We start from the raw sequence: 13,018 nt of genomic DNA on the forward strand, positions 1-13,018 counted from the left end.
TGAATGAATATATATATAAAGTTGTACAACAGTATAATCTCTTCTGTCTACGTGGGGCACTGGCGATGTGTCATTGACAATGGTCAAAAATACCATTCCCATCAACCAGAGCACCTGTAATGGCAAAATCTATTGTTTTCGGTCATATTTGGCTGCTCTTAATGGATTGTTTTGGATGCGGGTTATTTTTAGTTCCGGAGGTTTATTACATTCTGTCCGCACACGGTCATGAGCTTTAGAGCGTGCATGGTATTTACGGTACAAATGATGAGCAATGAATGCCTTACGAAAATGCCACAGCAGATCGACCACCGTACAGATCATGTCTAGCCCCATTCGATTCGTGAAAGGTCATTCCCGAGCATGCGCTATCTCCCATCTTGGCTTACAATCTATCTTTGATTTGTTCATGTTATGTTTGACAGGCTTTCATTACAGAGCTTATTTGTTAGAGTTTAATTACAGTAAATGAGTAACTAAGTACGCTTTGAATGGCTGCCCGATTTTCAAAGGCTGCAGAAGCAGCAGTGTTCGGGATCATTGTTAAATCACGAATTCCCTACATTGCCAAACGAAAACATCGAGCATATAGCAATTCTCTCGCCTACCAATAGTCCCGCCCTGTCCCGTAATGGTATGAAATTGTTGAAATGATCTAAAATTCGGTTTCTGATGAAAATGATCATGATAGGCACCGTTGATTACACACCTACAATGATGGTTGGTTTTCATCGAAAACGATACCAAACTTGCCTAGGATTGAAAGAGGGTTCGTCCTCAGTAAGCAACATCAAGTAATGCTTTTCACGTTTTAATGCCAATAGGTTTTTTTTATGCTTGGTTTGTTGCGTCAAAAGGCTTAGTTTGTATAGTTTTCCATTCAATTATATCACATCACGAACGGGAGCAAAAATTAAAATAAACATAAAGAGCCGTTTTATGTCTCTTCGCACACAATATGAGTGACACAGTTACGTTTGCTTTGCGACAATGCAATCAGTAAGTAATCCTTTTTTTTTTGTTGCTTGGTTTATGCATAACCGTATGCGGGGTGGCATACGGCACAGTAGCTTTTTCGCGCACGGTAGCTTAATTTTTACACAAAACTCTCTTCCTCAATTTCCCTGTTCAATACTTTCACGGTACAAAGCATCTCTGCCGCTGTTCTCCTCCAATAGACTTATCGGCTTTCTTACCACCGTTACCGATAAAGTAGATTTGTTCGCATCATTTATTTATCCTTTTTACGTACGATTCACACTAGTTACGGCGATTAAATGACGTCGATTTGTTTACATTTTCTTATTACATTTAACTTTACGGACGAACACGAGGTGGGGAATCAGCAATGCCCAATGGTCGAGTTGCGTTTGAATTGGCATTGGCATTTCTAATTTGAACAGTGTCCTTCCGTGGGGTTTCCCAATAGGAGTCCCGAGTCGAATGGGCCAGCGGTTCATTCAAACTTATTTTTCACACATTCCCACCGTACGGCTGACGTGTCGTTATATCCTTTCCTTCCACAAAACTGACCTACTAGTTGTGGCACGGGTGGTTTGTTCATAATTTGTTTGTTTTTTTTTGTTGTCGCATGGGCCAAGAATAAATGTTCATCCTGCAAGCAATAGCAAAAGCTATACGTACGGGAGAGCCAGGGCGCCTTGTACACCTTATCCCTACTGTTGGCGACGCTGCAGCTTCTAGCAACCAATCGCAAAGAATTTTCCTCCAATGAGAGTGATACTTTTACACGGCAGAATTTTTGCCAATAATTTCGCCGCTTCGCGAATGAACTACACGCCCGTCGTACTCGACCGATGAGTTTACCTTCAGAGGAGATGCTGCCGGGGGTTGTGTGTTGAGGGGTTGCTTTTCGTCCTCTCTATGTTTGGGAAGCGTAAATAGATACAAGAGATGTTTAGTTCATCGGACCCAACTTTATGTCCAGATCAATCAGAATATGTGCACGAATGAAGCGGATTCAAAATGTACAGCTCAAAAAACGAAACTATAAAAAGCGCTAAATTAAAGTTTAGTCTATTTTGTGATGGTAATGAACTGAAATTTATGATACGGTACTTATTATTTCGTCATGTTCTCGTTCATTTAGAAATCTAAGATGTGCTTTACAAGGACTGTCATCACATGGACATTTTTATCGATCTGTGAATGTGATGTGGATCACGAACAGTGAAGGTCAAGTGACAAAGGCACTATAGTGTCGTGCTAAAATTAGATGTAGGAAAACAGGACTGGCATAGGCAACGATGGGGATGCATTATAAATTCCATTTAGCACCCTTCATCCTACTGCCGATCTAAGCACCATGCCATGCAAGGAGCTGAGTTATGTTTCGAGTGTATATTTTCCACTCTCATTGTGAGCCCTCGTTCAAGATGTGGACCGTATGAAAATTTGCATTTGCAACACCATCCCGGACGCGAGGATGTACCACGATGAAGTTCTGAAACCATTTTCAAGTTGAATGTCATGCACTCTGTGAACGAGCTGAGTAAGTGGTCTAACAACCACACACTGGCACACCTGCGATGTTCGCAGAGCGTTGTGCAAAGTGGAAGTTATTTAACGATGAAAACCTGCTGTTTTAATGCAAGCAAATGAGTTTTTTATCTTCGTTCTCGTAGTCGGTAAAAAAGCGGAACTGCCAGGTGAAACGAAATACAATCATGCAAATTTACAGACCAAACTTTGGAAATGGAAAGCTACATTATTTCGGAATGCTGAGCATGGGAAAATTCACACGTTCAGCCAAGTGGGTGGGATAGGGGACCGCACTATTGAACGGGTGAAACTATAACGTCAAACTGGGTAATAAGACATGCATTAGCTGCGTTTGGCAAAACGAATGAGAAATTAGGGAAATTACTTTAAATAACGATTCCCAGAAGAAAACGTAATGGAAAAATTCGCGTAAAAAGTGATAATGAGTTCCAATGGAGGAATAGGAGTAATCAAAATCAGCACACAGCAGGCGACGGGAACTAAAACTAAACAGAACGCAAAACAAAGGAACGTCACACTCAAGGGCATGCAAGGGCAAAGGCTCGGCAAAGGCTCGCCAAAGGAGAGCACATGTGAAGCCTTCTCATGCGTCAAGCTGCGAACGGTAGTAGATGGTAGTAGGCTGTGTGGAGGCTTACAGTGGCGTAGTGGCGCCCAGCTTAACGATCGGCGGCGGCAGCGGCAACGGTGATGGCGGACGCTCCTTGATCAGACTGCCACTGCAATAGGGTAGTGGAAAACGCCAACCGTAGAGACTTGGGTTGTGGTTATTTGTATTGTAGCGAAGCGAACGCGCGTCGTGTGGATGTCGAGGCATGTCGATTTGATCGTTTTGTTTTAGGTGTTGGAATTGTGTTGGATTTAGTTGGTTGGGTTGACGTGTTGGTGGTATTGACGTTTGTTGGACGATGTGTTGGCAACAAAACGCAATAGCGTAAACACAGCAAGCGTGTGGACGCGAGAAACGACGCAAGGAAAACAATCGGTGTGCGATTTGACATTGGAAAACCCGCGAACACGGCGCGATCGGGAATAACAATGTGATTGTGTTAATGTTCCAACACACAAGCACACAGGTGGGCACACATAGAACATAGCGCACGCGGAAATGTACACGTGGAGCACGGACATACGGGAGAGGGGATGAAGAAAAAAAAACAAGAACACAATAGTATGATGAGGTGGGAAATTCGAAGTTGGTTTAGAATGTAAAGTCGAGGGGTACAATATACAATCGTTGCTGGAGAAGCTGGATGAAAGCTTGCAGCAACAACCTATGCTCTTTTCTTCTGGCCACCGGACAATTCCACCGGGTGTGTGGTAAGTGAATGAAGTGGTTGTACTATGGCCAAGCAGAGCCGCACTAACTTACCTGCCAAGCTTGGCCTCGTCGTCCAAATCAGAGGGTGATCGTTTCGTCTTCCGGCAGAGTGTGGCCAGGATGCCGAGGTTACCAAACGCGCAGCACAGTAGATCGGCGATGAGCAGAAGTAGCACCACGGATCCGATCACGATCCCGATGACGGCGGCCGACGACAGTGTGGGGCTGTCGACACGCAACACCACGTCGATGCCTTTGACGAAGAATGGAAGAAAATCGTTAAAGAACAACGAGGGAGATTAGTATCCATTCGAAGTAAATGAAAATTTGGATGCCGCATTTTTGGCACTAGACGGTTAGTGGAGTCAGCCCTCCCCGAATGAACTATACAACTAAGGAATACCCCCGGGTGTTACTGAGTTTACAAGAGGGCTGTACAGAAGTTCAGCTACGGGAGAGCTACAAAATTTACAAGTGGATTTTGGTGGAAAGATGGGGACAGCAACAGCGCAGGAGAGGGAAAGCGGAAGAGCTTTCACAGGCTTCCAGGCAAAACGAATCACAACGATAGGGAGTCACATTCTAAACATACACTCAGAGCAACGATAGTGAAGAGCTTAGGTAAAACTTTACTAATTCGGGCACTTTTCGCGGTCCCGCGAGGGCAGTGTGTATTAACAAGCAATAGTTTTGCAGCATTGAGGCACAAGCAACCACTACTGCCTCAGGAAGTAGTGGCACAGCAGTTCGGTAATGCGTGTGCAATGGAGCAACTTTTCCCGCCACCTCGTCGGTGGGAGGTATCGCTTCCACTTTGGAAAAGCTGCCCCATTTAAGCGATGCAATGTGCCGTAATCATTCAAAAAAAAAAACAAAGCATTAGACATAACAGCATGAGGCGTGCGATAGAATTGAATTTAGCTGACCATTAACACTTGAGCGCCCCCTGCAGGAGGAGGTGATAATCTCGTGCAACAGTGCGATGCATATGGGAAATGAGCAATGGTTGCTGCGATGAAGCGCTTCTAAACCCATCTCTCAATGCAGTGACAGTTCTCTTTTTGTACACGAGTAAACGAATTTCGATCATGCAATAACGAAAACAAAAAAAACATCACAATGACATGCTGCATACGTGAAATTGGTTGCATAATTTAATTAATTGTTTTTGCCTACGTCGCTTAGTGTTAAACGACGTTTTCCCTGCTTGTATAAAATTGTGTGTGATTGAGTTGTTTTTCAATTCGATCGCACTTCTAAGTGCCTAACATTGATTGATCCTTGTGAGCCATGTGTCTGAGCCAGTGAATTGGTGTGCGTAGGTTATGTTTTAAATTTGTAAGTTTTTTTTTCATAATTAGTTGTTGGTGTGATTGAAGTGGCGGTGAATTTTCGCGCACAAGTACCTATTCGATAGCGTTTTGTTTTGTCTCATCCATGTTTTTTATGATAAACTGTGTTGAGTGAGTTTAGCTTCAGCGATTGTGCCATGGTTTGTGATTGCAAATTTCGGTGTAGTATGATTGTTGTAATTGTGGAAAATGTCTGAGGTGTAGTACAGCGACACATCATGTTCGTTTCGATTCAATCTAAAGAAGAAATCGCGCTACAGTAACGATACAACGTATGTACAATCATTCAAAAAAAAGTTATGCAAAGTGGGGGATAGTTGTAAGCTGGTTTCAGTTGATTTCGTTTCAAACCAGCGCTAGAGACAGATGCAAGACGATAGATGAAAGGAACAGAGAACGATAGAGAACAATGTATGTGTTTGTGAGTAGACGTTAACGTTTTCGAAGAAAAGAAATAAAAACTATCAGAGAGTGTTGGAACTTGGTGATAGCTAAAATATAGAAATTTATCTGGTAGGGTGCTCTACGGAACGCTAACAGTTTGTTCGTTTTGAAGTTGTGTAAATAATCTTCGTTGCATAGTTACCTTAATTCGATTCGGAACCTAAGCGATGGATATGGGAAGAATTGGGCTCACTGGTAGATGGTACATTAATGTGTTAGGCGCAGTCACTTTTCGACTCTTTTTCGATGCGTTAAGTTTAAGGACGTTGCTCTCAAATTTCGGGAAATTGGAGATCAGGGTTTTATTTGTTTGAAAGGAATAACTTCGCGAACGTGCACAGCTGCAGCGTGCACGTGCTAATCGACGGTTGGTCGAATAAACCCCATATGAATGAAACAGCGCTTATGGATTCGTGTTCATTTGACAGTATTGTAATGATGTTTGATTTATTTTACGATCCACTTCTGATCACGAGCTGCATACAATACATCTTTTCAAGCTTGCTTGACGTATTTACACGCGTCACATCTCCATAATGTCAGTTACATGTTAATAGTTTCGATTATTTGAATCAAACACGTGACTTGAACATTTGATGTAAACTTAACTTACGATAGCTAACACTTATTCCACAATTAACTACCTCAATCCAAACCACAGTGACACACTCATCCAGCTAAGCCAGCCATATTGTTATAGATTAGTTATGATTAAAGATTCGCTCCAAAGCAGTAAGAACGGAATCTTTCGTCAGTGCATTGGCTCAGTTTCTACTACAAAATTTCGCTAGAACGTTCAGCATAGTGCCGAATAAATAGCCTATAGTATGTTGGGATTCTGTTTTATGCCTCCGTTCGCGGAATTTGTGTCCTTATTCAAAGTTGTGGATCAGCTTGTTTTTTCGTTGTAGTGAAGTTCGTTCACACCATATTCTCATTTTCACAAACGCTCGCTTACGCACTCTCGCTTCCTTTTTACTGCTAAATGTTTGCACATTCTTCATCACTATAGTAAAGGAACCAATCTTTCGCCTTATCTCTCCAGCTATTTACGTCTTCCGAGCCAACGAACGAAACAACGAACGCGACATTGATCGTTCTATCTAAGGTTCGTCATAGCTAAATAATCAAATATTAGCGCATTATTGTCTTAGACGGAGTGCACCTTAGGTTGCTATTTGTGCACTGGTTTCAGTTTATGTACACGATTGTAGCATATTGTATTCAATAAAATGTTATATTTTGTGAACAAAACGTAAAAAGAATCGTCCATGTACGACATTAGAAGTAAAACCATTTTGGATCGGACAAAGAGCAATACACCTAGTAATTCAGAAACAAAAATACGAACGTAATAACTCCTTTGAACTTTACAAAAGTATTAAAACTAAACACTATGCACGATGAGACGAAATAAAACTAGGGTTGTGCATCAAAACCACACAGAAATACCTAGACAACAGTTTTCGAAGACATTTCTCAGCTCTAACTAAGGGGTTTTAGATGGAAAAAATATCTGTTAAATTTTATACAATTACTGACATGCACAGTTACCGCACAAACAGCTCATTTACTGTCTAGAAACCAAAGTGGTGACTCACGAGAGTAAACAGCCGGAACAGCAACCACAATTTCACTAATTGTGTATGGTAAATTAGAAATGAATATCCTATGCTACTGTTTTAAATGGAAGGGTCATTAAGCTATTTTGCTTTTGTTCTACAGAACTGATTTGAATTTTGAAGTATGAAAAGTAAAAAAAAACTAAATTTTCAACAGAAGCCTAATTGTGAGTACTCGTTTTTGCAAATTTGATTTTTCAGCTAAATACTGTTGGTTAAAAGAGTTGGCAGTGGATATTTACAGCAGCATTGCTCGTTACTGTCTTGAATATGTACATAATGAATTGGATTAACTACTCTTTACTCTAATACGGCTTGCTATAGTATTCTGCTATATCTGAAATATGTTTTTTTGAATGTTCATTGTTTCATACTATTTTGGTTAGTTCATATGAAACTCCACATCTTTGGTTCTGATGTTGGATCGTGTTACCTCCTAATCTGTCCGAAAATTTTAAATAGTCTGTTTATGTATCTTCTCATTATTTATCACAATCACTTATTACTTGGTAGCAAATAAAACGAATCTAAGAACATCGGCATCAGCTCACTTTCGCCAAAATAGTATACTTCTCTGAGATAATAGATTTGAGATGCAATGTTCTCGGTGGCAGTGACTGCGCATGTGGAACGTATGTTTAACAAACGATGCGTAAAAAATAACACCCGCACAATAATCCTTTCTCTAATTTTTGTTTGTATTCATCAGCACTTTACGCACCCGTCGCTGGGTCGGTATCATTGAGCAAAGAACTCTAACAATTCGTTCTGTTGTATATATGTAATGCTACATAGAACGTAACAAAGTTTGTTTTCTAGTGTGTTTGATACCGTTCAGCACCTTATTCGTAATCAATGTACGGCGTCTGCCGAAATTCATAGGATCGTAATGAAGATAAGGCATTGGAAATGATTTGATACACTAAGCCTTACGATTTAGAACGTCAATGTATATCTCAACGATAGAGTGTAAAGTCATACGTAAGCTCATTCATTGTTAAAGATTGTGGGAATCAGTAGTTATGTTTGCAGGCGAAAATTTTGCATTTTGCACTTATGCATTTCTGTTAGCAATTTAAAACATTTGCCGATTGACATCGTTAATGCGACGACTTCTTTGAAATTCGTATGTTTCAATGCTAGGAATTGTGATCAGCTCGTTAAATATAGTAATGTGAAATATCTAGCAGAAAACGTAATATTAATCCATTCTGTTCGTTTTCCAATATTTTATCATTTTGCTAAGCTTTGAACCAAAGAATAATTTAGTATCTAAACGTTATCAATGTTACAACAACAGTCGCATCTGATAGTTAGTTTACAAAACAGAAAAGTATAGTAATCGTTTTAGATGTTTCTATCCTTCACCGACACTAAGAACTTCTAGTTACAAAGCGAAGTGTGCAAAAATGCATTTCAACTCACCTCACAAATGGATGCATAGTGGAAGATTACTGGTATGAAGCCGTTCTTGAATACTTTATGGACTTACGTTAGGATCAGGGCTACCCAGCATACTGGAGACATTCGCAAGTAACGATCAAAAGGGATATGAATGGGATGCTTGTGAATGGCTGCTATCTGGAGAATGATTCTTAATAGTCTTCGAACTCCCTTGCTGTCTATTTAGCCTGGTACAGCATTAAAAACGCTTACAATGTACCTCAAAATGCATAAGAAAAATAGTGCTTCAAACGACCTGTATTTCGTATGATTACAGCATAGTTAATTTTTTCACGTTTCGTGTGTTTTCACGCTACATGTGCTGAGCTTAGCTTGGATTCTTTTCAGCCTCGATTTCGCAAGGTTTACGTTATAACCAATCGGTAGGGGAACTATGTTTAAATTTGAAGGTGGGTTGTTCGTTCAACAGACTTGCTGTAAATTACCATAACTGTTCGATCTTTCCGTTGGTTTAGTCACATTATAGTATTCCATCAAAATTGTTCCATCTGCAGTGAACGGCATTTGAACAGAAAACAAACATACATTTTGCTGCAATTGTTCGTTAGTTATTTTCTTTGATCATGTTCTCGATTTGCCTATCAGTTCGCCTAGCTATATTGGTATCGAAACACTTACTTTATTGGTTCATTTTGTATGAAATGAACAGGCGGTTGATTTGCACGCCGCTTCTTACACATAGATCTGTTACCATTCGTTCACTTATGATATTCCGCTGCATTTGAGCAGCGATCCTTTCGGGAGCTTACTTTTACCAATGTGTCGATGCGACCTGCCGGTACTACTGCTATTACCATTAGAACTACACCCGCTAGCACTCGATGCAGCGTCAACACCGGCACAGATCGCGGCTACCGATGGCAGAGCTGAAAGGACGAATGACCAACACAACCACCAGCACCACCACCACCAACGGTCGGTACTCCCTTTACACACAGTCCCACTACCAGTGTAATAGTTATCTACAGAGAGCAGTCCACGGATCATCCGTGCAGTGCATCCGGTCGATGCGCCGAGAGTTGGGGTACGGAATTATCAAACACACAAACGCACAAGCACACACACACAGATACACACGTTGAAATGCCGTGATTGGGTCGAGGATTTGCGGGCGAGCCGGTGTGTGGGGGGAGAATGGTTGATGAATTATTGGGGAGCAAATGTGTCCCCGACAGATCATTGCCGATGGCAGATATGTTATAGAGAGAAAAAGAAAGAGAGAAAGAGAGTAGCAATAAGAGAGGGCGGAAAGGATGGTGTATCCTTGATCAATCAGATCATTGCCTATTATCTTAAGCTCTCTACTTCGACATTTGTTTAATATTTTGTTATGATACATAGTGATTGTATTCGTACTGCTGCTAGTTCAATTTGTATGCATATGTATTACAAATATACCTGCTGGGACATAGCAAATTACATAGAAGATATGATTGAGCATGCATTGGGTTATACTTGTTTTACTATCTAATTCAGCTAAACATTAAGTTCCTCGGATTGACAGGAATAAATTCACTATAACAAAAAAAAAAATATATCACACATCAAGCAACGTATAACGTATCAAAAGACTTTATACATAACTCAATACCTTAATTTTTTATGTCATTATAAGCATTAATTTATTTAGCTCCAATTTCTAAGCAAAGAAATAAATTTTGAAAAGCGGCTGTTGCATTGAGATGGAATTTAATATCAATTTGTAGTGTCGGAATTATCAAAATTACAGAAAATTGAAAGCAAATTTAATTCCGCCAATGACAATTTGACAATATTTTATACATGTAAACACGTAGTTTAACTTGTTGATTGAATTATCAAATAAAAATTATATCATTAGCGAAAAGCGACATTATTATTACAATTTTAATCAAATATTGCAGCTGCTTTTTCGATATTTATATGAATTGTATAGATATCATTAATAAATTTTTGTCCATGGAATCATATACAATCTGGAGATTCTAGTCTACATAAAAAAGCAATATATTGCGTTACTTCTAAAACAGTCAACATTTAAACAGTAATCTACAAACGTTTATGTAGCAGCTATCAAGTTGTATTCGCTTCATTGTTTTAGAAAGGTTTATACCAAGCAAATCAATTTGACCAGAAAATAGAGAAAAACAAAATTAAGCAACCAAACCAGACACGAGAAAGACCACGGTTAGCAGTGCGACAAAGTAACCCACCGCAACGTTATGTTAATTACGTTTAGGTCCATGAACAGGACAAGAATCGTGCTGTTTAAGCAATGCTTCTTCGCTCCGGTCATTCCGGATGGCAGCGCTGGGTCACAGGCGATGAAATAAACAAACAATATTGCACAAATAAACGGAACCACCGAGACTGGGCTCCCCGATAAGGCATTTCTCAGAACACCAGACACGATCAGCGTATCCATCACACGGTGCCAGGCGCTAATGCTAGGCGAGATGAATCGCGGTGTAGCGAAACGTAAGGAAGCGGATGCTCCAATATAGGGAACATTAAAAAATGCCCTTGAGAGATGCGGGCGGTCGGATATTAGCGGCCGGAAATTAATTTTGCCCAAACGAGAACACACAGATAAAAGTGCACTCGTACGAAAATGTTGCGGAATCCAACACGAGCTAAAACAAAACAAAAAACAAAAAGAATACACCGAAAACAAAAATTCTAATGGAATGAAAATGGAAGCAAAACTGTGCGCGGCATAGCGTAGAAAGTTGGTCGAGAGGCATTCGAGTCGGTATTTTTGCATAAAACGTTGACTCGTTAGCAAATTGGAATTCCAGCAGAATAACGAGACGAGCCAGAAACAAATGAACGAACGTATAAAAAGCGAAACACACCACACACTTGTACGATTCGAATTAATTTTAGCAGTTGGTAAATCTTTCAACGAAAGAGGGAACGCATCAGCTCATGTCGTCCTCAATATCCGGTTGTGTTTAATTTGTTTAATTAGTAAAAATCTAACGACTCGAGTTGACATCTCCAGGCAGACGAGTTTTGTTTTTGTTAGTGTTAGTTTTTCTTTTTAGTTCCCTGTCGCGTTTTTTTTTTGCAAAGTATGAGCAAAACAAGGCGAAGAAGTTCGGCATTGAATTAGAAGTGACAACAACGAAAAGCGTGTGCATCGCTGAGACACACGGAGATGGATAAAACGGTGGGAATTTATATTTGAAGAATCGTTCGAATTTATTATACGTTTTCGTTTATTGCGAATGCATCGTGGCCTGATCGGCATCCGACCAAATGCTTTCCCTTGCGCGTGGAAGGACGAACGGACATCATGAGTCCGCGAGAAGGTCCTACTCCTGGCCCACGGTAGCGCATCATGTTCGCATGTTCACCCACCAGCGAAAGGGAGAAGTTCGGTGCGGAATTTTAAAACGAAATTAAATACAAAACTTCTAAAAGGATAAAGCGAATCTAATTAAAAACTATCACGAAGGATTCTCGCTCGTTCTCGTCGTTCATCGTCGTTTGGCCTTGCTTGGCTCCACCCGTGCGGGGGAGTAGTTGCTTAAGTAGTGCACGAATGGGTGTGAGTGTGCGATCGAAACGAGTCCGGTATATACGATGAAAGGATCTCGGTTGGCGCTGCAGTACGTAATATGCAGGCGAGAATAATGTATTATTATTGCGCTGGCAACGAACGTGGTGCCGTTACGTTTTCTGACTTGGAATGAAGATTCGAGATGAGAATTTTTCGTTTCGTTGCAAACCGAAGGCAAAACTGGCAAACCGGTCGCGCCGGGAACATCAAAATAACACACAACTGAAGGTTTGCAGTTATAAGCAAAGTTTTGGACCGTGCTGAGCAAAAGGAGAAGTATAAAGAAACGCCTGGCTGCACCAACGAAAAACCGGATGCGGCGTTAGGCGAGAAAAGGCAAGACGAAAGAGCCCACCACCATGATAGGAGCGAAAACAGGTAGGAGCAACAGTGAAAAAACGCAGAGCTTCTAGATTGATAGCGGATAAAATGGGAAAAAAAATTTAAGCAAATGGAAAAATAGCAAGCGAGAAAATGGCGATGAAAGAAATCGCTCCAAGCAGAGAGAGAGAGAGAGACAGAGAGTGTATGTGAAAATGAGAATAGAGATCAGTTAGAAGATAGCGTGAACAGCGGTGTCATCATCATTATCGTGCTATCGGAAGCGTGTTCATACGTTGCCTACCGTAGGTCGCGCACCCTTTTTCCTTTGTATCGTTACTATCGTTCAGCATGTTTTGCTACATTTTTGATTCGACTTTTCGATAGGTTTTTGTGTGTGATTCGTGTCTTTAATTTCGTTTTGCTT

The 13,018-nt window shown here is 40.6% G+C and overlaps 1 protein-coding gene across 1 annotated transcript in view; it reads right to left on the bottom strand.

Annotated features, from left to right (window-relative positions):
- Positions 1-1,746: 1,746 nt before the first annotated feature.
- Positions 1,747-13,018, bottom strand: part of LOC128721524 (fasciclin-2) — a 46,598-nt gene continuing 35,326 nt past the window's right edge. Inside the window, exons 9-11 of the mRNA XM_053815286.1 lie at positions 3,896-4,097; positions 3,162-3,278; positions 1,747-1,882 (exon numbers count right to left, since the gene is read on the bottom strand). Coding sequence (XP_053671261.1) covers positions 1,747-1,882; positions 3,162-3,278; positions 3,896-4,097 — 455 coding nt within the window. The remainder of the gene's footprint in view (positions 1,883-3,161; positions 3,279-3,895; positions 4,098-13,018) is intronic.

The sequence above is a fragment of the Anopheles nili genome, chromosome 2 (assembly GCF_943737925.1).
Source record: "Anopheles nili chromosome 2, idAnoNiliSN_F5_01, whole genome shotgun sequence".
Taxonomy (NCBI): Eukaryota; Metazoa; Arthropoda; class Insecta; order Diptera; family Culicidae; genus Anopheles; species Anopheles nili.